The sequence below is a fragment of the Bombina bombina genome, chromosome 8 (genome assembly GCF_027579735.1).
Source record: "Bombina bombina isolate aBomBom1 chromosome 8, aBomBom1.pri, whole genome shotgun sequence".
Taxonomy (NCBI): domain Eukaryota; kingdom Metazoa; phylum Chordata; class Amphibia; order Anura; family Bombinatoridae; genus Bombina; species Bombina bombina.
In genome coordinates, this window is record NC_069506.1 from 157,744,160 (window position 1) to 157,771,954 (window position 27,795).

The 27,795-nt window shown below is 39.8% G+C and overlaps 1 protein-coding gene across 1 annotated transcript in view; it reads right to left on the reverse strand.

Moving 5' to 3' along the window:
• Positions 1–27,795, reverse strand: part of CACNG7 (calcium voltage-gated channel auxiliary subunit gamma 7) — a 100,050-nt gene that overhangs the window by 23,165 nt on the left and 49,090 nt on the right. The window contains exons 2-3 of the mRNA XM_053689929.1: positions 2,466–2,552; positions 830–970 (exon numbers count right to left, since the gene is read on the reverse strand). Coding sequence (XP_053545904.1) covers positions 830–970; positions 2,466–2,552 — 228 coding nt within the window. The remainder of the gene's footprint in view (positions 1–829; positions 971–2,465; positions 2,553–27,795) is intronic.

Sequence of the window (27,795 nt, forward strand, 5' to 3'; positions counted from 1 at the left end):
TAAGCAACTTTCTAATTTACTCATATTATCAATTTTTCTTTATTCTCTTGCTATCTTTATATAAAAAAAGAAGGCATCTAAGCTTTTTTTCTTGGTTCAGTACTCTGGACAGCAGTTTTTGATTGGTGGATGAATTTATCCACCAATCAGCAAGGACAACCTAGTTTGTTCAGCCAAAAATGGGCCGGCATCTACACTTACATTCTTGCATTTCAAATAAAGATTCCAAGAGAATGAAGAAAATTTGCTAATAGGAGTAAATTAGAAAGTTGCTTAAAATGTCATGCTCTATCTGAATCACAAAAGAAAAAATTTGGGTACAGTGTCCCTTTAATTGCTTGGTATTCTCTCCAAATCTCTGAGATATCTTGTGATATAATAAATGCTTCATTGCAATATATTTTTATTAAACTGTCAGTAAATATAGTATACGATTTATGCCCTCCTATATTGTTAATTTGATGGATTGCTGTTGTTATTTTGTTGCTCATAACACTGCGTAAATTGCCTCAGCAACATTGTATATACTTTGTATCCTTGAGGTTTCTTAGCTGTTTTTTTAATTTAGCACTTTTGCATATATGATCTGAAGAGGGCGCTAACCATTGTGTATACAATTCACCGCTTAGAATGTAAGGGTTAAATTACCAGGTAAATGCCTATTTAAACAGGTGTGCGTGCTCATGATTTTATCACATGATTAAGGGGCATTGGCCCTGAAATGTCGTGTTTATGTCTGACACACACACACACACACATCTGTCGGTTTTACTGTACGTAGTCTTTCACCTTATTTTGCAAAGAGAGATACAAAAAACAATGATCTTACCAGATAGTATAAAGAAGATTCCAGAAACAAAAGCTAGTATCGTTCTCTGTGGTCGAATATGTCCAATATTGCTGATTACAAAAGCGGTGAATACAAGAAATAGGCTGACCATAGGAAAGGGAGTGGCACTGCGGATAGTTTCTAAATTAAAAAGTGAAAGATAAACATTATGTTAAATGTGCTCTTCTCCATAAAGTACACAAGTTAAGGACTACATATAGTACAATAGTTTTTCCATTTGTAGCCTCCACCCTCAAAAACAGATGTTTATAAATTAACTCAAAAGGCTAAAGTTTAGATTTATGGATAAAGAATGTTAAGTGCTGCATCTCACAATTTATCTCTCCTATAAATCAGATTGCAAAGGCCAATCCATCCCCTCAAAAATCCCATGGGAATCTTTGTATGGCAGCCAAACTGGGCACTTGCTGTGATATTTATGCACTTTGTACCGCATGGCATTTTAAAGGACCAAATAAAAGTTGTGTTTTTACTCTTCTATCCAGTTTGCCATTCCATGCTTGGGATTTAGTTTGTTTAAAGGACCAGTAAATAGAGTAGATTTGCATAATCAACAAATGAATGATAAAATGACAATGCAATAGCACATACTCTGAACTGAATGAGTAGTTGATTTGTTTTATATTTATTTCCACTATTCCTGTATCATGTGACAGCCATCAACTAATCAAAAATGCATATATAGATATATTCTTTTCATTCTTGCACATGCTCAGTAGGAGCTGATGACTCAAAACGTGTAAATATAAAAATACTGTGCACATTTTGTTAATGTAAGTAAATTGGAAAGTTTTTTAAAATTGTATGCTCTATCGGAATAATGAAAGTTTAATTTTGACTTGAGTGTCCCTTTAAGCTTTGAGCAGAGTTCACAGAGTAAGCGGGCGACTCTGTACCCTGCTGATGACATCATCACAAATTTTCAACCTGATATACGGACAACTTTGATGGGACACTTTACATTGGTGAGTGGAAATTTTGATGACTTAATATACTATATTTTTCCTACTTTGGGTGAATTAATACGGACATCTTAAAGTAGTTTAAGTTGCTTATAGAACTTTGTTATTCACTTATGCACCAGCAACACATAGTTGTATTCAAACGACATTGTGACAAGTTGTGTATACAAAAGGTTACTGTTTACTTTGTAGTATTGGAAGCAATTATAACAACAGGTATAAGTAGCAGTGTTTATTATAGTCACATTAAAAGCACTTGATGCCCCTGTTTCCGCTCGAGCCTTTAGGCTCTCCGGAAACAGCAGTTATGAAGCAGCGGTCTAAAGGTCGCTGCTCCATAACTGGTCTGCCTGCTCTGAGGCCGTAGACAGAAATTAACCCGATCGAATACGATCGGGTTGATTGACACCCCCTGATAACGCAAATCTGCAGGGGGCAGCATTGCACCAGCAGTTGACAAGAACTGCTGGTGCAATGATAAATACCGACAGAGTATGCTGTCGGCATTTATCGATGTGCAGCAGACATGATACGCTACCTTGTATCATATCCGCTCGCACTATGATAAATATACCCCTTAGAGTGTGACTATTTATATAAGATCCATATTATGATTTATTTAGTATGAGTGTTGTGAACATTGTCTAACTTACTGAGTATATTTGCAGTGTTCTCTGTCACGATGTCAGTATCTGGTCCATGGAAAAATTCTGATGCAACACACCTACCCTTTTCTCGACCTGTAATAAAAATGAGTAAATGAACAATCATTGCATACATAAAGGGAACTACTAGCAGTGCACGCCAGGGGCCTTTTCCCTTCCCCCTGACATCACAGTAAATAATTTATAAGCATGACTGTGAAATTTCTTATTTGACTGAAACAGTAGCTGGTAGAGCAAAGTGCTCCTGGCAATATTTTATTTTTATTTTAACACTGGTAGGAACTGCAGGAGAGAAAGCTGCAGTAAATGAATCTTGTGTGCTGAGTCTTCAGTGTATTGGTTTTCTTCCTAAACACCAATGGAGTACATAAAGCTTCATAGACATATTATGCAAGGCATATGAACATGATACAAGTGGTGAGAGCAAGCATCGCACAGTAATAATATTCTTTTATTTAATTCAAACCATTAAAGTTTAAAGATGTTTGTTCATCTTTAAGCAATCAGAAATCATTGTAAATTGTAGAGAAACAGTTTGCCAACACCTTAAAGGGACAGTCCAGCCAAAATTGGAATCCACATGGATGCATTTCAGTTTTGAGTAGAAGGATTTTTGTAATATACATGACCTAGCTAAAATGCTTCTAATAAAAGATATTGCTGTTTCAAAAGTGTATTTAAGTATGCACCGTGCACCAGCATTTTAAACACAGCACTTGCTCAAAGCCTAAGGTGCTTGTATCATCAGGTAATGACTGGATTTCTTAATTGCTGATATAATACAAGCCCCACTGGCATTCAGAGCAGCTGCATTATTTAAAATGCTAGCGAACTGAAAATATCTAGCATTGCTTCACATGCATGTGCAGAGAAAAATGTTAACACTAAAACAGTGATAACTTTTATTAGAAGCATGTTTGCCAATACATGTATATTGTAAATATGTTTCTATTCAAAGATGTAATTAATCCATGTGCATTTATATTTTGACCGGAATGTCCCTTTAAAGCAGAATCTTTAGGGACCTTAATGAAGTATAATTGTCCACATATTTAAAAAAGATGAACAGCCACTAGGTGGCAGTCACCCTTGTTTAATTTCTGGTAAATAGATGGCATTTTGCACTGTAGGTGGAGTGTAAGAGACCTGCTGAGAAGCGATTTGGTTAATGAAAAGTTTTCCGTACTGCATTTAAGAGTATTCCTAGGGATATCCAGTGCATGCTGCTCTATTACTTCTCATGCAACAGTCAAGTCTATACTAGGGATGAAAATGCTTAACGTGCATTTTATTTCGGAAACAATCCAAATATATTTTTCAAACAATTTGTGTAACATTATTTCTTAAAGAATATACTATGAAATCAGATTATGGCTCCCAATTATCATGCTGCGTATGCAGCTCAGGGTCCGATCACTGCAGGCTTACATGAGCGAGCCTGCAGCCAAAAGTTAGGAAGAAGCGGTCATTAGAACACAGCTCCTAACCAGTACCTCCCAACTGTCCCGATTTTCACAAGAGAGTCACGATTTTAGGGGTCTGTCTCGCTGTCCCGGGTTGCTAGCCATCTGTCCCGTATTGCCCCATGCATTAAAAAAAATAAAAAATAAAAAAATTCTATTGGGCCCATACTCTGAAGCAGCTGGCTTTTCTCTCCCAGGGTTATATATTTGTTAGATTCCTTGTGGAAAAGGAATGGTGTGTGGGTTAAGTAGGAGTAAGGAGGCTGTATACCCTCTGACCTCAGGTAATGGTGAACTCTAACCCCTGGTAGTGATGATGTCTAACCCCTGGTGATAATACTAGAATGCCTTCAGTTTTATACGATGAGCAGTGCTAACACCAGGGTAACGGATATTGGCAGCCTCAGACTGCCAGCTAATGTTATGTAGTGTGTTACTGTGCATTTTTGCTAACTTTAAAGGCCAGCATCTAGAATATTAATGGGGAATGCAATGAGCAGTTTTAAAGAATCTATTATTAAATGTCCAATTAAGATAAAAATATTTAGCACTGTCTCTGCAAAGGTTAATTAAATACAGAGCTCACATAGCTATAAACCAGTGGTTTGAGCTTGTGTTTGATTTGCTGCCTATGAGTATTAAAAGATATGACTTTATTTAGAATTTTATTTATATTACTTTGGTCTTCTGATTTTTTTTAAGCTCCACCCCTGCTCCTGCCCACAAAATTTAAATTTTTTGCCGCGGGGGTGGGGGTGGGGGGGTGGCCCTCTTTTGAATTTTGAAATGTAGGGAGGTATGAGGTACACCAGCTATTACGTTCACCCTGGGGTGATTGACAACCCCCTACTTGCGTGCCAATGGGTTAACGCCAGCAGGAGGCAGTATTGCACAAGCAAACATTGTCCATCCGGCAGTTGATAAATGCCGGCCTATTTTTGATACTAATTTATTAATCTGGTGCCAGATTTGCGCATAAAACCCTGCTATCCCCCCTTTGGCCAGTGACACTAAATTATCTACTCAGTGCTTCTAACTAACAAACATATCAGTTTAAAGGACAATAAATTAAGAATGAATTCCTCATATAATTGTTCATTATACATAGTAAAAAAAAAAAAAAAAAAAACTTAAAGGGACAGTCAACACCAGAATATGTGTTGTTTAAAAAGAAAGATAATCCCTTTATTACCCATTCCCCAGTTTTGCATAACCAACACAGTTATAATAATACAAGTTTTACCTTTGTAATTACCTTGTATCTAAGCTTCTGCTGACTGCCGACTTACTTTAGTTCTTTTGACAGACATGCATTTTAGCCAATCAGTGCTCACTCCTAGATCACTTCATGTGCATGAGCTCAATGTTATTTATATGAAACACATGAACTAATGCCATCTAGTAGTCAAAATGCATTCAGATTAGAGGCAGTCTTCAAGATCTAAGAAATTAGCATATGAACCTCCTAGGTTTAACTTTCAACTAAGAATACCAAAGAGAACAAAGCAAAATTGGTGATAAAAGTAAATTGGGAAGTTGTTTAAAATTACACCCCTATCTGAATCATGAAAGTTTTTTTTGGACTTGACTGTCCCTTTAACAGTGCACTTTCATATTTTTCTATGCTTTTTATATAATTTTCTATGAATATTTTGAACTCTGACCTTCAATATCCAATAATGTTTTTGACAGACTGTACCAATTAAAGTGATGGTAAATTTCAGACTATAAGAATGTTGCAATGAAAAATATATTAGTTTGCAATTAAAACCACATAATATATAATTATATATATATACTGTATATATATATATATATATATATATATAAAATTTTACAAATTATAATTTATATCCTAATTGGTATTGTCTGTTCCTCTGCCCCCCTTCATTTCCTCTTTTGGTTGGGCTGTGATGTATAGGGCAGTCACATCCACTCTCTATATAGGGCTTTAAAGGGGCTGGACTTCAAGCTTGTCAAATGACACACATACTGATTGGATTTTCACTAGAATTGTCATTTAAAAAAAAAAGTTCATCCAAGTGGGCCGGCATAACATTGCAATAGAAGCATTAATATATTCAGAAAGAAGCTACTACCAGGTGGCAACCGGGCCATAGAACAAGCTATTGATGCTGCTGTTCGTTCCTGGCAGACTGCTTCTCATTCTGTTTTGCATGCACTAATTTAACCCTTTAACAGATGGATTTAAAACAGAAAAAAGGTACACATATACTTTATTAATGGCAAATATTAAATATATGGCATTTGATTAGTTAAGGTTTACCATCACTTTAATGCAGTGTACAGAACACATATTCACATAATATATATAACATGATAGAAAGAGTACTGTGATGTTTTATCAGTTATTATTGCCTTAAAGAGACAGTCTACACCAGAATTTTTATTGTTTTAACAGATAGATAATCCTTTATTACACATTCCCTAGTTTTGCATAACCAACATAGTTATAATAATACACTTTTTTACCTTTGTGATTACCTTGTATCTAAGCTTCAGCAAACTACCCCCTTATTTCAGTTCTTTTGACAGACTTGCATTTTAGCCAATCAGTGCTGGCTCCTAGGTAACTCCATGTGCGCGAGCACAGTGTTATCTCTATTACACACATGAATTAACACCCTCTAGTGGTGAAAAACTGTCAAAATTTATTCAGTAAAGAGGCGGCCTTCAAGGTCTAAGAAATTAGCATATGAACCTCCTAGGTTTAGCTTTCAACTAAGAATACCAAAGAGAACAAAGCAAAATTGGTGATAAAAGTAAATTGGAAAATTGTTTAAAATGACATGTCCTATCTGAATCATGAAAGTTTATTTTGGACTAGTCTGTTCTTTTAAGAGGACATATCTCCTCACCTTTATAGAAAGTAAGGGAAACATATATCAAGATTGCAAGTGACAAGTTCTCAAGTAGAAAACCTATTAACCATTTACAATGCTGCATCTCATGGTAAAATGTAACACTGCACAAGAGCTCTCTTGTGCAATGCCTCCTCCTACACTTGAGCGTGTTACTTCTACGAGAGCAAAGCATGTCAATCACCTAGAACAAGTGAGTGCCAAGGGATTTATCTTGCCAGCTCTGATATGGCAGAGAGGCTTAAGAAGTTTCTGCTTCTTAAATTTGTGCTAGCAGTCTCACTCATGGGAGCCTACACAGCAAATCTTCAAAAGCTGCAAATGCAGATTAATAAGTCTTCCCCTAAATCTGTCAATTAGTACTCAACTCTCTTTCTTGTAATACTCAATAGGATATGAATGAAATTCCAAGACTATGAAGCATAGATGTATCTTCAGGACTGTAACTATTTTCTAAAATCCCTTATGCCTATTATTAATTCTTGTGTTGTCTACTTGATGCATTAGGAACATCAAATTCATGTTTTCACAGCATTAAACAACTGGATGAAGCTTGTATCAACAAATAAAATGAATGACAAATATAATAACTAAAACATGCATATGGTATACACAATGTTCCTGCAGCTACAATCATTATTTATGTTATTATTGATATAACATCTTTAGCAAAATAGATTAATTTCTTTGTCCAGAAAAAGAACAAGATGCAGGAAAAACAATTTTTTTTCTTGTAATATTTATTGGAATTTTTGCTGTTTTAAAAGACAGAAAATCCCTTTATTACCTATTCCCTAGTTTTACATAACCAACACAGTTATAATAATACACGTTTTACCTCTGTAATTAGATTGTATCTACGCCTCTGCAGACTGCCACCTTATTTCAGTTCCTTTGACAGACTTGCATTTTAGCCAATCGGTGCTCACTCCTAGGTAACTTCACGTGCCTGAGCTTAATGTTATCTATATGAAACACATGAACGAACGCCCCCTAGTGGTGAAATACTGTCAAAATGCATTTAAATTAGAGGCAGCCTTCAAAGTCTAATGGCTAGATTACGAGTCTTGCGTTAGCATTAAAAAGCAGCGTTGAGAGGTTCCAATGCTGCTTTTTAACGCCCGCTGGTATTACGTGTCAGACAGGAGAGGGTCTATCGCTCACTTTTTTTCCGAGATTTTAGCATACCGCAAATCCCCCTACGTCAATTGCGTATCCTATCTTTTTAATGGGATTTTCCTAATGCCGGTATTACGATTGCCTTCAAAAGTGAGCGGTACACCCTCTCCTGTCCAGACTCCTACCGCATTTAAAAGTCAGTAGTTAAGAGTTTTATGGGCTAACGCCGGAACATAAGCCTCTTAACTAAAGTTCTACAAAGTACACTAACACCCATAAACTACCTATTAACCACTAAACTGAGCCCCCCCCCACCATCGCAAACACGATTTTTGCAAACACGAAATTATTTAACCCCTAATCTGTCAACAGGACATCGCCGCCACTTTAATAAATGTATTAACCCCTAAACCGCCGCACTCCCGCCTCGTAAACACTAGTTAAATTTTATTAACCCCTAATCTGCTGACCCCAAGGTCGTCAAAACTATATTACATTTATTAACCCCTAAATCTAAATCTAACTCTAACCCCCCTAACTTAAATATAATTTAAATAAAACGAAATTACATTACTACAATTAAATAAACTAATCCTATTTAGACTAAATACTTACCTATAAAATAAACCCTAAGCTAGCTACAATATAACTAATAGTTACATTGTAGCTAGCCTAGGCCTAGATTTGGAGTTCGGCGGTAGCCGTCAAAACCAGCGTTAGAGGCTCCTAACGCTGGTTTTGGCCGCCCGCTGGTATTTGGAGTCAGTGATTAAAGGGTCTAACGCTCACTTTTCAGCCGCGACTTTTCCATACCGCAGATCCCCCTACGCCATTTGCGTAGCCTATCTTTTCAATGGGATCTTTCTAACGCTGGTATTTAGAGTCGTTTCTGAAGTGAGCGTTAGAGCTCTAACGACAAGATTCCAGCCGCCTGAAAATAGCAGGAGTTAAGAGCTTTCTGGCTAACGCCGGTTTATAAAGCTCTTAACTACTGTACCCTAAAGTACACTAACACCCATAAACTACCTATGTACCCCTAAACCGAGCTCCCCCCACACCGCCGCCACTCGATTAAAATTTTTAACCCCTAATCTGCCGACCGCCACCTACGTTATATTTATGTACCCCTAATCTGCTGCCCCTAACCCCGCCGACCCCTGTATTACATTTATTAACCCCTAACTTGCCCCCCACAACGTCGCCGCCAGCTACTTAAAATAATTAACCCCTAATCTTCCGACCGCAAATCGCCGCCACCTACGTTATCCCTATGTACCCCTAATCTGCTGCCCCTAACATCGCCGACCCCTATATTATATTTATTAACCCCTAATCTGCCCCCCTCAACGTCGCCGACACCTGCCTACACTTATTAACCCCTAATCTGCCGAGCGGACCTGAGCGCTACTATAATAAATGTATTAACCCCTAATCCGCCTCACTAACCCTATCATAAATAGTATTAACCCCTAATCTGCCCTCCCTAACATCGCCGACACCTAACTTCAATTATTAACCCCTAATCTGCCGACCGGAGCTCACCGCTATTCTAATAAATGTATTAACCCCTAAAGCTAAGTCTAACCCTAACACTAACACCCCCCTAAGTTAAATATAATTTAAATCTAACGAAATAAATTAACTCTTATTAAATATATTCCTATTTAAAGCTAAATACTTACCTGTAAAATAAACCCTAATATAGCTACAATATAAATTATAATTATATTATAGCTATTTTAGGATTAATATTTATTTTACAGGCAACTTTGTAATTATTTTAACCAGGTACAATAGCTATTAAATAGTTAAGAACTATTTAATAGTTACCTAGTTAAAATAATAACAAATTTACCTGTAAAATAAATCCTAACCTAAGTTATAATTAAACCTAACACTACCCTATCAATAAAATAATTAAATAAACTACCTACAATTACCTACAATTAACCTAACACTACACTATCAATAAATTAATTAAACACAATTCCTACAAATAAATACAATTAAATAAACTAGCTAAAGTACAAAAAATAAAAAAGAACTAAGTTACAGAAAATATAAAAATATTTACAAACATAAGAAAAATATTACAACAATTTTAAACTAATTACACCTACTCTAAGCCCCCTAATAAAATAACAAAGCCCCCCAAAATAAAAAATTCCCTACCCTATTCTAAATTTAAAAAGTTACAAGCTCTTTTACCTTACCAGCCCTGAACAGGGCCCTTTGCGGGGCATGCCCCAAGAATTTCAGCTCTTTTGCCTGTAAAAAAAAACATACAATACCCCCCCCCCAACATTACAACCCACCACCCACATACCCCTAATCTAACCCAAACCCCCTTAAAGAAACCTAACACTAAGCCCCTGAAGATCTTCCTACCTTGTCTTCACCATACCAGGTTCACCGATCCGTCCTGGCTCCAACATCTTCATCCAACCCAAGCGGGGGTTGGCGATCCATAATCCGGTCCAGAAGAGGCTCCAAAGTCTTCCTCCTATCCGGCAAGAAGAGGACATCCGGACCGGCAAACATCTTCTCCAAGCGGCATCTTCGATCTTCTTCCATCCGGAGCGAAGCGGCAGGATCCTGAAGACATCCAGCGCGGAACATCCATCCGGACCGACGACTGAACGACGAATGACTGTTCCTTTAAGGGACGTCATCCAAGATGGCGTCCCTGGAATTCCGATTGGCTGATAGGATTCTATCAGCCAATCGGAATTAAGGTAGGAATTTTCTGATTGGCTGATGGAATCAGCCAATCAGAATCAAGTTCAATCCGATTGGCTGATCCAATCAGCCAATCAGATTGAGCTTGCATTCTATTGGCTGTTCCGATCAGCCAATAGAATGCGAGCTCAATCTGATTGGCTGATTGGATCGGCCAATCGGATTGAACTAGATTCTGATTGGCTGATTCCATCAGCCAATCAGAAAATTCCTACCTTAATTCCGATTGGCTGATAGAATCCTATCAGCCAATCGGAATTCGAGGGACGCCATCTTGGATGACGTCCCTTAAAGGAACAGTCATTCGTCGTTCAGTCGTCGGTCCGGATGGATGTTCCGCGCTGGATGTCTTCAGGATCCTGCCGCTTCGCTCCGGATGGAAGAAGATCGAAGATGCCGCTTGGAGAAGATGTTTGCCGGTCCGGATGTCCTCTTCTTGCCGGATAGGAGGAAGACTTTGGAGCCTCTTCTGGACCGGATTATGGATCGCCAACCCCCGCTTGGGTTGGATGAAGATGTTGGAGCCAGGACGGATCGGTGAACCTGGTATGGTGAAGACAAGGTAGGAAGATCTTCAGGGGCTTAGTGTTAGGTTTCTTTAAGGGGGTTTGGGTTAGATTAGGGGTATGTGGGTGGTGGGTTGTAATGTTGGGGGGGGGTATTGTATGTTTTTTTTTACAGGCAAAAGAGCTGAAATTCTTGGGGCATGCCCCGCAAAGGGCCCTGTTCAGGGCTGGTAAGGTAAAAGAGCTTGTAACTTTTTTAATTTAGAATAGGGTAGGGATTTTTTTATTTTGGGGGGCTTTGTTATTTTATTAGGGGGCTTAGAGTAGGTGTAATTAGTTTAAAATTGTTGTAATAGTTTTCTTATGTTTGTAAATATTTTTTTATTTTCTGTAACTTAGTTCTTTTTTATTTTTTGTACTTTAGCTAGTTTATTTAATTGTATTTATTTGTAGGAATTGTGTTTAATTAATTTATTGATAGTGTAGTGTTAGGTTAATTGTAGGTAATTGTAGGTAGTTTATTTAATTATTTTATTGATAGGGTAGTGTTAGGTTTAATTATAACTTAGGTTAGGATTTATTTTACAGGTAAATTTGTTATTATTTTAACTAGGTAACTATTAAATAGTTCTTAACTATTTAATAGCTATTGTACCTGGTTAAAATAATTACAAAGTTGCCTGTAAAATAAATATTAATCCTAAAATAGCTATAATATAATTATAATTTATATTGTAGCTATATTAGGGTTTATTTTACAGGTAAGTATTTAGCTTTAAATAGGAATAATTTATTTAATAAGAGTTAATTTATTTCGTTAGATTTAAATTATATTTAACTTAGGGGGGTGTTAGTGTTAGGGTTAGACTTAGCTTTAGGGGTTAATACATTTATTAGAATAGCGGTGAGCTCCGGTCGGCAGATTAGGGGTTAATAATTGAAGTTAGGTGTCGGCGATGTTAGGGAGGGCAGATTAGGGGTTAATACTATTTATGATAGGGTTAGTGAGGCGGATTAGGGGTTAATACATTTATTATAGTAGCGCTCCGGTCCGCTCGGCAGATTAGGGGTTAATAAGTGTAGGCAGGTGTCGGCGACGTTGTGGGGGGCAGGTTAGGGGTTAATAAATATAATATAGGGGTCGGCGGTGTTAGGGGTAGCAGATTAGGGGTACATAGGGATAACGTAGGTGGCGGCGGTTTACGGAGCGGCAGATTAGGGGTTAAAAAAAATATGCAGGGGTCAGCGATAGCGGGGGTGGCAGATTAGGGCTTAATAAGTGTAAGGTTAGGGGTGTTTAGACTCGGGGTACATGTTAGAGTGTTAGGTGCAGACGTAGGAAGTGTTTCCCCATAGGAAACAATGGGGCTGCGTTAGGAGCTGAACGCTGCTTTTTTGCAGGTGTTAGGTTTTTTTTCAGCTCAAACAGCCCCATTGTTTCCTATGGGGGAATCGTGCACGAGCACGTTTTTGAGGCCGGCCGCGTCCGTAAGCAACTCTGGTATCGAGAGTTGCATTTGCGGTAAAAATGCTCTACGCTCCTTTTTTGGAGCCTAACGCAGCATTTGTTTGAACTCTCGATACCAGAGTTAAATTTATGGTGCGGCCAGAAAAAAGCCCGCGGAGCGTTAACAGCCCTTTTACCGCCGAACTCCAAATCTAGGCCCTAGGATTTATATTTATTTTACATTCAACTTTGTATTTATTTTAACTAGGTACAATAGTTATTAAATAGTTATTAACTATTTAATAACTACCTAGCTAAAATAAGTACAAAAGTACCTGTAAAATAAACCCTAACTTAAGTTACAATTACACCTAACACTACACTATAATTAAACTAATTACCTAAACTGCATACAAAGAGAGAAGCGCTCTACCAGGAACGAACAACAGCTCAGTGGCTTGTTCTATGGCGATTTACCACCCGGAGGCAGCCTCTTTTAGACTAGTGTGCTTTTCACAGAAGAAAACTTTCCTGAAGTATATCAGTCTGATCCCGCCAAGTAAGGTCAGTCCAGCCCCGAAATACCAGGCAATTCTCCTCTGAACAAGGAACATGACAACCCCAGACGATCGTTTCGGCCTCCTATGGGCCTCGTCAGTGAGGTGCAGCCACATTCCTCTAAGCACACTGGGCAAGGAGTCCACGTCTGGTTTCCCCCATCACCCATAGGGAGACTTCCCCAGGGTCATAATAATTTGCATACAAAGAGAGAAGCGCTCTACCAGGAATGAACAACAGCTCAATGGCTTGTTCTATGGTGATTTACCACCCGGAGGCAGCCTCTTTTAGACCAGTGTGCTTTTCACAGAAGAAAACTTTCCTGAAGTATATCAGTCTGATCCGGCCAAGTAAGGTCAGTCCAGCCCCGAAATACCAGGCAATTCTCCTCTGAACAAGGAACATGACAACCCCAGACGATCGTTTCGGCCTCCTATGGACCTCGTCAGTGAGGTGCAGCCACATTCCTCTAAGCACACTGGGCAAGGAGTCCACGTCTGGTTTCCCCCATCACCCATAGGGAGACTTCCTCAGGGTCATAATAATTTGCATACAAAGAGAGAAGCTCTCTACCAGGAACGAACAACAGCTCAGTGGCTTGTTCTATGGCGATTTACCACCCGGAGGCAGCCTCTTTTAGACCAGTGTGCTTTTCACAGAAGAAAACTTTCCTGAAGTATATCAGTCTGATCCCGCCAAATAAGGTCAGTCCAGCCCCGAAATACCAGGCAATTCTCCTCTGAACAAGGAACATGACAACCCCAGACGATCATTTCGGCCTCGTCAGTGAGGTGCAGCCACATTCCTCTAAGCACACTGGGCAAGGAGTCCACGTCTGGTTTCCCCCATCACCCATAGGGAGACTTCCCCAGGGTCATAATAATTTGCATACAAAGAGAGAAGCGCTCTACCAGGAACGAACAACAGCTCAGTGGCTTGTTCTATGGCGATTTACCACCCGGAGGCAGCCTCTTTTAGACCAGTGTGCTTTTCACAGAAGAAAACTTTCCTGAAGTATATCAGTCTGATCCCGCCAAGTAAAGTCAGTCCAGCCCCGAAATACCAGGCAATTCTCCTCTGAACAAGGAACATGACAACCCCAGACGATCTTTTCGGCCTCCTATGGGCCTCGTCAGTGAGGTGCAGCCACATTCCTCTAAGCACACTGGGCAAGGAGGCCGAAACGATCGTCTGGGGTTGTCATGTTCCTTGTTCAGAGGAGAATTGCCTGGTATTTCGGGGCTGGACTGACCTTACTTGGCAGGATCAGACTGATATACTTCAGGAAAGTTTTCTTCTGTGAAAAGCACACTGGTCTAAAAGAGGCTGCTTCCGGGTGGTAAATCGCCATAGAACAAGCCACTGGGCTGTTGTTCATTCCTGGTAGAGCGCTTCTCTCTTTGTATGCAAATTATTATGACCCTGGGGAAGTCTCCCTATGGGTGATGGGGGAAACCAGACGTGGACTCCTTGCCCAGTGTGCTTAGAGGAATGTGGCTGCACCTCACTGACGAGGCCCATAGGAGGCCGAAACGATCGTCTGTGGTTGTCATGTTCCTTGTTCAGAGGAGAATTGCCTGGTATTTCGGGGCTGGACTGACCTTACTTGGCAGGATTAGACTGATATACTTCAGGAACGTTTTCTTCTGTGAAAAGCACACTGGTCTAAAAGAGGCTGTTTCCGGGTGGTAAATCGCCATAGAACAAGCCACTGAGCTGTTGTTCGTTCCTGGTAGAGCGCTTCTCTCTTTGTATGCAAATTATTATGACCCTGGGGAAGTCTACCTATGGGTGATGGGGGAAACCAGACGTGGACTCCTTGCCCAGTGTGCTTAGAGGAATGTGGCTGCACCTCACTGACGAGGCCCATAGGAGGCCGAAACGATTGTCTGGGGTTGTCATGTTCCTTGTTCAGAGGAGAATTGCCTGGTATTTCGGGGCTGGACTGACCTTACTTGGCAGGATCAGACTGATATACTTCAGGAAAGTTTTCTTCTGGGAAAAGCACACTGGTCTAAAAGAGGCTGCTTCCGGGTGGTAAATCGCCATAGAACAAGCCACTGAGCTGTTGTTCGTTCCTGGTAGAGCGCTTCTCCCTTTGTATGCAAATTATTATGACCCTGGGGAAGTCTCCCTATGGGTGATGGGGGAAACCAGACGTGGACTCCTTGCCCAGTGTGCTTAGAGGAATGTGGCTGCACCTCACTGACGAGGCCCATAGGAGGCCGAAACGATCGTCTGGGGTTGTCATGTTCCTTGTTCAGAGGAGAATTGCCTGGTATTTCGGGGCTGGACTGACCTTACTTGGCAGGATCAGACTGATATACTTCAGGAAAGTTTTCTTCTGTGAAAAGCACACTGGTCTAAAAGAGGCTGCTTCCGGGTAGTAAATCGCCATAGAACAAGCCACTGAGCTGTTGTTCATTCCTGGTAGAGCGCTTCTCTCTTTGTATGCAAATTATTATGACCCTGGGGAAGTCTCCCTATGGGTGATGGGGGAAACCAGATGTGGACTCCTTGCCCAGTGTGCTTAGAGGAATGTGGCTGCACCTCACTGACGAGGCCCATAGGAGGCCGAAACGATCGTCTGGGGTTGTCATGTTCCTTGTTCAGAGGAGTATTGCCTGGTATTTCGGGGCTGGACTGACCTTACTTGGCAGGATCAGACTGATATACTTCAGGAAAGTTTTCTTCTGTGAAAAGCACACTGGTCTAAAAGAGGCTGCTTCCGGGTGGTAAATCGCCATAGAACAAGCCACTGAGCTGTTGTTCGTTCCTGGTAGAGCGCTTCTCTCTTTGTATGCAAATTATTATGACCCTGGGGAAGTCTCCCTATGGGTGATGGGGGAAACCAGACGTGGACTCCTTGCCCAGTGTGCTTAGAGGAATGTGGCTGCACCTCACTGACGAGGCCCATATGAGGCCGAAACGATTGTCTGGGGTTGTCATGTTCCTTGTTCAGAGGAGAATTGCCTGGTATTTCGGGGCTGGACTGACCTTACTTGGCAGGATCAGACTGATATACTTCAGGAAAGTTTTCTTCTGTGAAAAGCACACTGGTCTAAAAGAGGCTGCTTCCGGGTGGTAAATCGCCATAGAACAAGCCACTGAGCTGTTGTTCGTTCCTGGTAGAGCGCTTCCCTCTTGGTATGCAAATTATTATGACCCTGGGGAAGTCTCCCTATGGGTGATGGGGGAAACTAGACGTGGACTCCTTGCCCAGTGTGCTTAGAGGAATGTGGCTGCACCTCACTGACGAGGCCCATAGGAGGCCGAAACGATCGTCTGGGATTGTCATGTTCCTTGTTCAGAGGAGAATTGCCTGGTATTTCAGGGCTGGACTGACCTTACTTGGCAGGATCAGACTGATATACTTCAGGAAAGTTTTCTTCTGTGTAAAGCACACTGGTCTAAAAGAGGCTGCTTCCGGGTGGTAAATCGCCATAGAACAAGCCACTGAGCTGTTGTTCGTTCCTGGTAGAGCACTTCTCTCTTTGTATGCAAATTATTATGACCCTGGGGAAGTCTCCCTATGGGTGATGGGGGAAACCAGACATGGACTCCTTGCCCAGTGTGCTTAGAGGAATGTGGCTGCACCTCACTGACGAGGCCCATATGAGGCCGAAACGATTGTCTGGGGTTGTCATGTTCCTTGTTCAGAGGAGAATTGCCTGGTATTTCGGGGCTGGACTGACCTTACTTGGCAGGATCAGACTGATATACTTCAGGAAAGTTTTCTTCTGTGAAAAGCACACTGGTCTAAAAGAGGCTGCTTCAGGGTGGTAAATCGCCATAGAACAAGCCACTGAGCTGTTGTTCGTTCCTGGTAGAGCGCTTCCCTCTTGGTATGCAAATTATTATGACCCTGGGGAAGTCTCCCTATGGGTGATGGGGGAAACTAGACATGGACTCCTTGTCCAGTGTGCTTAGAGGAATGTGGCTGCACCTCACTGACGAGGCCCATAGGAGGCCGAAACGATCATCTAGGGTTGTCATGTTCCTTGTTCAGAGGAGAATTGCCTGGTATTTCAGGGCTGGACTGACCTTACTTGGCAGGATCAGACTGATATACTTCAGGAAAGTTTTCTTCTGTGAAAAGCACACTGGTCTAAAAGAGGCTGCTTCCGGGTGGTAAATCGCCATAGAACAAGCCACTGAGCTGTTGTTCGTTCCTGGTAGAGCGCTTCTCTCTTTGTATGCAAATTATTATGACCCTGGGGAAGTCTCCCTATGGGTGATGGGGGAAACCAGACGTGGACTCCTTGCCCAGTGTGCTTAGAGGAATGTGGCTGCACCTCACTGACGAGGCCCATAGGAGGCCGAAACGATCATCTGGGGTTGTCATGTTCCTTGTTCAGAGGAGAATTGCCTGGTATTTCGGGGCTGGACTGACCTTACTTGGCAGGATCAGACTGATATACTTCAGGAAAGTTTTCTTCTGTGAAAAGCACACTGGTCTAAAAGAGGCTGCTTCCGGGTGGTAAATCGCCATAGAACAAGCCACTGAGCTGTTGTTCGTTCCTGGTAGAGCGCTTCTCTCTTTGTATGCAAATTATTATGACCCTGGGGAAGTCTCCCTATGGGTGATGGGGGAAACCAGACGTGGACTCCTTGCCCAGTGTGATTAGAGGAATGTGGCTGCACCTCACTGACGAGGCCCATAGGAGGCCGAAACGAACGTCTGCGGTTGTCATGTTCCTTGTTCAGAGGAGAATTGCCTGGTATTTCGGGGCTGGACTGACCTTACTTGGCAGTATCAGACTGATATACTTCAGGAACGTTTTCTTCTGTGAAAAGCACACTGGTCTAAAAGAGGCTGCTTCCGGGTGGTAAATCGCCATAGAACAAGCCACTGAGCTGTTGTTCATTCCTGGTAGAGCGCTTCTCTCTTTGTATGCTAATTACCTAAACTACCTACAATTAATTACAATTAAATTAAATAAACTAAATTACGAAAAAAACACACTAAAATACAGAAAATAAAAAAAGAATTACAATTTTTTAAAACTAATTACAGCTAATCTAATCCCCCTAATAAAATAAAAAAGCCCCCCAAAATAATAAAATTCCCTACCCTATACTAAATTACAAATAGCCCTTAAAAGGGCCTTTTGCGGGGCATTGCCCCAAAGTAATTAGCTCTTTCACCTGTAAAAAAAAATACAATACCCCCCCAACATTAAAACCCACCACCCACATTCCCAACCCTACTCTAAAACCCACCCAATCCCCCTTAAAAAAAAACTAACATTACCCACTTGAAGATCACCCTACCTTGAGACGTCTTCACCCAGCCAGCCACAAGTGGTCCTCCAGAGGGTCCGAAGTCTTCATCCTATCCGGCCAGAAGAGGACCTCCAGACCAGCCGAAGTCTTCATCCAGGCGGCATCTTCTATCTTCATCCTTACGGAGTGGAGCGGATCCATCTTCAAGACATCCGATGCAGAGCATCCTCTTCATCCGACGGCCGACGACTGAATGACTGGTCCTTTAAGTGACATCATCAAAGATGGCATCTCTTCAATTCCGATCGAAATTAAGGTAGGAAAAATCCTATTGGCTGATGCAATTAGTCAATAGGATTGAAGTTCAATCCGATTGGCTGATCCAATCAGCCAATGGGATTGAGCTTGCATTCTATTGGCTGTTCCAATCATCCAATAGAATGCAAGGTCAATCCTATTGGCTGACTGCATCAGCCAATAGGATTTTTCCTACCTTAATTCCGATTGGCTGATAAGATTCTATCAGCCAATCGGAATTGAAGGGACGCCATCTTGGATGACGTCACTTAAAGGACCAGTCATTCAGTCGTCGGCCGTCGGATGAAGAGGATGCTCTGCGTCGGATGGCTTAAAGATGAACCCGCTCCGCTCTGGAAGGATGAAGATAGAAGATGCCACCTGGATGAAGACTTCAGCCGGTCTGGAGGTCCTCTTCTGGCCGGATAGGATGAAGACTTCGGACCCTCTGGAGGACCACTTGTGCCCGGCTGGGTGAAGATGTCTCAAGGTAGGGTGATCTTCAAGGGGGTAGTGTTAGGTTTTCTTAAGGGGGGATTGGGTGGGTTTTAGAGTAGGGTTGGGAGTGTGGGTGGTGGGTTTTAATGTTGGGGGGTATTGTATTTTTTTTTACAGGTGAAAGAGCTGATTACTTTGGGGCAATGCCCTGCAATATGCCCTTTTAAGGGCTATTTGTAATTTAGTATAGGGTAGGGAATTTTATTATTTTGGGGGGCTTTTTATTTTATTAGGGGGATTAGATTAGCTGTAATTAGTTTAAAAAAATTGTAATTCTTTTTTTATTTTCTGTAATTTAGTGTTTTTTCATAATTTAGTTTATTTAATTTAATTGTAATTAATTGTAGGTAGTTTAGGTAATTAGTTTAATTATAGTGTAGTGTTAGGTGTAATTGTAACTTAAGTTAGGGTTTATTTTACAGGTACTTTTGTACTTATTTTAGCTAGGTAGTTATTAAATAGTTAATAACTATTTAATAACTATTGTACCTAGTTAAAATAAATACAAAGTTGCCTGTAAAGCTAGCTACATTGTAACTATTAGTTATATTGTAGCTAGCTTAGGGTTTATTTTATAGGTAAGTATTTAGTTTTAAATAGGAATAATTTATTTAATTGTAGTAAATTTATTTAGATTATTTTAAATTATATTTAAGTTAGGGGGTGTTAGGGTTAGATTTAGGGGTTAATACATTTATTATAGTGGCGGCGACGTTGGCGGCGGCAAATTAGGGGTTATTAAATTTAATATAGTTGCGGCGACATTGGGCGGGGCAGATTAGGGGTTAATAACTATAATGTAGGTGTCGGCGATGTTGGGGGCAATAGATTAGGGGTTCATAAGTATAATGTAGGTTGTGGCGGTGTCCAGAGCGGCAGATTAGGGGTTCATAATATAATGTAAGTGTCAGCAATAGCGGGGCAGCAGATTAGGGGTTAATAAGTGTAAGATTAGGGGTGTTTTGACTCGGGGTTCATGTTAGGGTGTTAGGTGCAGACATAAAATTAATTTCCCCATAGGAAACAATGGGGCTTGCTTTAGGAGCTGAACGCTGCATTTTTGCAGGTGTTAGGTTTTTTTTCAGCCAGCTCAGCCCCATTGTTTCCTATTGGGAAATCGTGCACAAGCACGTTTAGCCATCTTACCGCTACCGTAAGCAACGCTGGTATTACAGTGAGATGTGGAGCTAAATTTTGCTCAAGGCTCACTTTTCTGAGGCTAATGCCGGCTTGAAGAAAACTCGTAATACCAGCGTTGGCTTCAGTGAGTGGTGAGAAAAAAGGAGCCTTAGCCCCGCATAGCCTTACCGACAAAAACTCGTAATCTAGGTGTAAGAAATTAGCATATGAACCTCCTAGGTTTAGCTTTCAACTAAAAATACCAAGAGAACAAAGCAAAATTGGTGATAAAAGTACATTGGAAAGTTGTTTAAAATTACATGCCCTATTTGAATCATGAAAGTTTTTTTTTATTTGACTGTTCCTTTTATTTAACACAGCTCACGTTCACCTAAATTACAAGTTTTGCGTTCATGTTTTAACGCTGGAAGAATGCAGCCATTACGAGTCTTGTCGGTATAGCTGTACTGCAAGCCTTTTAGCCTGTAATGCAACGTCAGTCCCGCACTAAAAAAATTATGTTTTTTCATGGGATTTCCACAGCGCTGCCATTACAAGTTTTGTGGTGAGGCTAAAAAGCTTGCGTTACACCCTATACCGACATGATCCGTTCCGCAATCTGAGAGTAGTAGTTATGATTTTTATGCTACAAAACTGTTACATAAAATGTATAACTAAACTGCTACAAAGTACACTAACACCCATAAACTAACTATTAACCCCTAAACCGAGTCCCTCCCGCATCGCAAACACTATTTTAAAGTTAATAACCCCTAATCTGCCACTCTCCGACCTCGTGGCCACTATACTAAAGTTATTAACCCCTATTCCCCCGCACCCCAACATCACCCACACTATAATAAAGATATTAACCCCTATTCTGCCGCTCCCCGTCATCACCACCACTAAATAAAGTTATTAACCACTAAACCTCTGGCCTCCCACATCACCACTACCACTAAATAAACCTATTAACCCCTAAACCGCCAGCCCCCCACATCTCCAACGATTAAATTACACTATTAACGCCTAAACCTAACAGCCCCTTAACTTTAAATTAAAATTACAAGATCCCTATCTTAAAATAAATAAAAACTTATTTAAAAATTACTGCTTACATTTGTATTTATATTTAAATTATTTTGCATTTAAAGGGGCAATAGGCACTTTGGGCTAGATTACAAGTAGAGCGCGGGCACGCGATAATAAACCAGCCATTACAAGTGGCTGGTTATTGCTCACAGTAGCAATTAGCACTCAGAAAATTAACTGGAGTTTAGATCAAAATAGAGGGCATTATAGTTTTTTAATAAAAAAAGTAGATTTTTTAAAAAAAAATGGGGTCTAAAATTGGTGGGAGTGGGGTGTTATAAAAATATATACATACAAATATATAATGCTAAATGATGTGCAGTAACAACTTTGTAATATACTTATTTAATTTGCACTTCTTTTCTTTAGTTTAAGTTTGAAATTCAAGAGTTTGCTTGTTCTTACATCTGGCTTCACAGTCATAAAAGAACAGTACAGACAGAATTAAACATTCATGCTTTAGATAGAGCATTACATTTTATAACAGCTTTTTCTGTATACTTCTATTTGCTTTGTTCACTTGATATTCTTTGTTGAAGCATAAACATACGCAGGCTCCTATGAGCTCAATAGCATGTACATATCGTTAGTACTTGTATGTATGACAACAGTATTTGTAAAAGTGTAATACATTGCTACAACCATAGGACTAGTTTCCACTGAAGTATTACATTTTGGAAACTGGTGATAAAAACATTTATGTCCATTAAAGTCTATGGATATTTTTTATGTTATCACCACTTAACCACCTCAATGGAAACTAGGCCATAGTGTACTAAAGACATGTGCATGCTCCTAGCAGCCTACCTAGGTTTAACAGAGGATATCAAGAGAACAATGAAAATTTGAGAATGAAAGTACAGTTGAAGCCTAAAATGGCATTCTATGGGGCCATATACACCTGTTTCCACAAGAGCCTTCAGGCTCACCGGAAACAGGAGTTAAGAAGCAACGGTCTTAAGAACGCTGCTCCTTAACTTGTCCGCTACCTCTGAGGCGGCGGACAGCAATCCGCATGATCGCATACGATCGAGTTGATTGACACCCCTGCTAGCGGCCGATTGGCCACGAATCTGCAGGGGGAGGCATTGCACAAGCATTTCACTAGAAATGCTTTTGCAATGATAAATGCCGACAGTGTATGCTGTTGGCATTTATCTTTGTGCGGCGGACATGATCCGCTACAGCGGATAATGTCAGCTGCACTTTGATAAATTGGCCCTTCTACCTGAACCTTGAAAGTTGAATTTTGACGCAGCTGGCGCTTTAACCCTGCCACATTTCCTTAAAGGGACATTAAACACTTTGAGATGGTAATATAAATTGATAAATTGTATATAATAAAACAACTCTGCAATATACATTCTTTATTTATTTTGTCCTCTTTGCCTGTAATTCCATTCTGAAATTGTGAGCTTTTCAGTTCCTGTTAGAAATGGAAGTGCAGAACACTGTTAAATCCAGCACAACCATTGGCCGCACACTCTAATGACCTATGTATAACTGTCCCTAATTGGCCACAGCAGAGAAGGTAACACAAGTTACAACATGGCAGCTCCCAGTGTTTTATAGACACTAAAACTTTACACTTATTTTGTCACTTTTTAAACAACTAATGAAACTTTAAAAAATACATCTACATGTTAGGCATGGACTAATCTTTTCTTTGAATGCATCATTCTATCTAGCATGTATTTAGTGTTTAATGTCCCTTTAACTGGCTTCAGTAGAGATTGACAGATAAGGATCTGCAAAAAGTGGATTTTGATAACAAAATTGAAATATCTGGCTGTATGTATTCCAGTAGCAAATCCTGGCTGCCTCCTCCAAATAAAGCAAATGTTGTATTGAATTTGACTAATGAAAAACAATGGCAGCAGGTAAAGTGATAATACATTAAAACCATATATAAATTCCCATGTTAGGTTATGGCAATTCTACAGAATAATTACAGAGTTTACTGCCCGTTTGAAAGAACATAACGAGAGTATGGTATACTGTAAAAACTATAAGTGTAAAAAGCACCAGTATAATGTTTAAATGCTTGGGATCCCTGACGTTGTGTGTGACGTCACCGGCTACACAAGAGCTGCACAGACACCTGTGCCATCCCGGGAGTGGACGGAATATACCCACAGAAGAACAGGTAGGCACTTAGAGGTGTATCATCCAGGTAGTGCGGTGGATGTACACGGCATTTAGCAAGGAATTTTTAGTGCTATTTGACAAACTTTTTAGCTTTGAGGCATCCGAAAATTAACTGCCAAAGACTAGTTCAAGAAATCATTTGGAGCATTAACTTGTTTTACCTATTGGAGTATCCAGGACTGGTAATAAGAACAAAAGTAATAGCATGCATCAAGTGATATAAAGAGTTAACCACTGATTGTAATAAGATATTGCCTTATTCAGCTTCAATTTTAACTTCTGAAGTTTATAGGGACTGACAGTCCCAATAGCAATAATTGTATACACGTACTTTTATATACTTATTTTCTAGTTGCACAATTACCCAGAGGTTTTAATATATTTTGTCTTGTTTACGACCGGTCATATATATGTATGTATTATAATAAATCTTTTTATTTTTAAGATACTACATATCTTCATCTATTTTCTACACTGTTTTAGTACATTGTTTGAGCTGATTTATATAGACCATTTATTTTAATAGATACTTTATTTCAGATATCTTCTTAGTTTTATCCATTTGTCCCCATTGCTGTTTAGCGCATATACACGTATATTTTATATTTAACCTCATCAATCTGAAACCTCTAGGTCCCACTTTTTTTTTATAGAATTCAGTGAGTTATGCCCCTGTGAAGTCTGCACTGTAATTTCTCTCTAAACTAGAGAAGCTTTGATCATCGGGCCAATATAAAGTAAGTAAGCTCCCTAGGAAACTACATTTGTTACCCTTATAAAACAGGCATGAAAATATTTTACAACTAAGAATATTTTCAAAACCCATTTTTCAAGTATGTTACCATAGTGTTGTGGTTGTAATTATTGCTTTTCTGCATTGCTAGAGTGTAAAATGTGCTGTGTAGCACTTACCACTCCTATGAAAGTCCCTGTATTGAAACGATAGGTAAAGCAACCTGGTCTCACCTCAGCAATGAGACACATTCAGCAGCCTAAAAAACATTCATGAATCAGATTTTTGAATCTTTATTGTCCAGCGTTTTTAACTGCAATAAAATAATATATTATTTCATAAACCATATAACTGCTCAAAATCGCCTAATAAAAATAGTCATAGGCTATTGGTCTTAATATCAGCTGTAGACAGCGATTTCCTAGTGAACTGACCTTTTTCAGTTTGCAGCTAGAGGTAATGAACTGCATAGATTGCAGAAAAGAAGGTTTAAAATGAATTCAGGGAAAATAATTTAAAAATTCTATCAATATTTGTCCTTGGAAGATTCTTTCACCTTTGCGTTTACGCAGAGGCTAGATATAAATATTTGTTTCACAAGACTGAGTAGCAAATAGATGGTTACATTAAAAAGCTCTTCTTTGAAAACTTTGCTTCCTGTAAAAAAAAAAAGAAGCTAACAATTGATTTTCTGTATCAATAAGTATAATATGAGATTTTTTTTTCTATTTATAGCATGAAATTTGAGTAGCTGTGTAGGAGCTCTCTTGGGATAAGAATGGAAGCTATTTATATTTATATTAAATACAATCAGAATTTTACTCATTTGAGAATTCCTTCCAGTTTCTGGAAGACACCTTCTTCAAGCAGTGGTACAGGAAGAAGTCTGCATCCTTCAAGAAAAACATGATTTTCATGCAGGACAATGCTCCATCACACGCGTCCAAGTACTCCACAGCGTGGCTGGCAAGAAAGGGTATAAAAGAAGAAAATCTAATGACATGGCCTCCTTGTTCACCTGATCTGAACCCCATTGAGAACCTGTGGTCCATCATCAAATGTGAGATTTACAAGGAGGGAAAACAGTACACCTCTCTGAGCAGTGTCTGGGAGGCTGTGGTTGCTGCTGCACGCAATGTTGATGGTGAACAGATCAAAACACTGACAGAATCCATAGATGGCAGGCTTTTGAGTGTCCTTGCAAAGAAAGGTGGCTATATTGGTCACTGATTTGTTTTTGTTTTGTTTTTGAATGTCAGAAATGTATATTTGTGAATGTTGAGATGTTATATTGGTTTCACTGGTAAAAATAAATAATTGAAATGGGTATATATTTGTTTTTTGTTAAGTTGCCTAATAATTATGCACAGTAATAGTCACCTGCACACACAGATATCCCCCTAAAATAGCTATAACTAAAAACAAACTAAAAACGGGACTTGTGTGGGGGAGGGCTGTGCCCCCCCCCCTTTTTTTTTTTTTTTTTTTTGTCTTCTCTCTCCCGCCTCCTCCCTCACTCCCTAGGTCCTTGTTATGGCCCTCTATGGGGAAAGGTTTACTTTACATTGATGTGTGAAGAAAGGTGTTGTGAATCCTTTACTCTCCTTGATAGATATGAGTCCAACAAGATGAATAGTATTGAGGATGTCTAATCTTAATTTCTTGTCTTGGAATATAGGGGGCATCAATTCACCTATTAAAAGGAAATCTATAATAAAACATTTGGGTAAATTTAAACCGGATATAGTCTTCCTACAAGAAGTACATCTCGAGGCTAGTGAAATACCCAAACTTAAAGCTAAGTGGGTGGGGGAAGTGGTGGCGGCTCCATTCACTTCTAGGAAGAGGGGGGTGGCATTATTATTGGATCGTGGGTTAGATTATATGATAGGCAATATTGAACGTGACCCCGACGGGAGATTCTTAATAGTGGAATTAGCAATTAAAGGTATTAAATATACACTCTGCAATATATATGGCCCTAATCAAGTTGACCAAAATTTTTGGTCTGTCCTATTAGTTAAACTACATAGCTTCATAGGAACGAATTTAATCATTGCGGGTGATTTTAACCTAATAGCAGATCCCTCCCTGGATAATGCCAATAATAAGATGCTAAACTCCAGAGGTAGGAAAATGAGAATATTTCAGAGATTATGTTCCCATCTGGGAATGGTTGATCTATGGCGAGTTCAGAACCCGGATGTCCGCTCTTATACTTGTATTTCGCATGCGCAGAGATCGTTCTCTAGACTAGACTATTTTTTGATCTCAGAAACTATGCTAACGCAGAATTGGTTCACCAGAATTGAAGATATAGTCATCTCTGACCATGCAGTTATATCATTGGGTCTTAGGACCGTAGGCAGACGGCCTGGTCAGAACTATATTTCCTTTCCTAGACATTTGACTAATAACATTAAGTTTCAGAACCATCTCCGATTGAAATGGGCTGAATATCTTAATAATAATCATAATTACATAGATAAGGTTGAGACATTCTGGGAGGCTTCTAAAGCCGTCTTACGCGGAGAGATCAAGTCCTATACACTTTACTTATCAAAAAGCAGTAGTCTAGGGATTAGACAATTAGCCAACCGTGTGAAGAATGCATATAGAGCGTATATTACTAGGCGCACGAAAGAACGTTGGGATACCTACGTTACAGCGAAGACACTCCGGGACTCATTCCTGAAGCAGATTAGTGCCCAGGAAGAACTCAGAATGAAAGCAAGGTATGGAGGGTTCACGGGTAGATCAGCAAAGTTCCTAGCAAGGCTAGCCAAAGCTTCCCCTAGATGTGCAATCACCTCTATTAAACAGGGAACCTTGAGATACACAAGTCACACAGATATAGAAAAGGTATTTTTTGACTTTTTCCAGGATCTATATACTCAAGAGCCTATCAATCTACAGACAAAAGAGACATTCTGGAGGAAGATTAAAATCCCACGTATAGCCATAGAAGCCAGAGATGCCATCAATGCTCCTATTACGGAAGAGGAAATAATGTGGGCAATTAAGAACGCGAAACCCAATAAAGCAGCTGGTCCAGATGCTCTCCCTATAGAATATTATAGAATCCTCCAACCCCAGGTGATTCCCATATTAGTTAAGTTATTTAATTTTTACTTTTCCGAAAATAAGAGCTGTTCTACATCCTTTACAGCTGCAAATATCTCACTGATCCTTAAAAAGGGGAAAGATCCCGAATTACCAAGTTCCTATAGACCTATTTCGGTCTTAAATACCGACTATAAGTTGCTTGCGTCCATCATAGCCTTACGATTAAAACCCTATATGGGTGATTTAATTCATGAGAATCAATCTGGCTTTATGCATGGTCGTAAATCGACAAGGAACATAAGGAAGCTATTAATCCTGATTGAATCTTTCTGGAATATATATAAAACTAAGGAATCTTATGGAAGCGTTGATAAGGCTATTCTGACAGTTGATGCGGAAAAGGCTTTCGACAGGGTCAGTTGGGA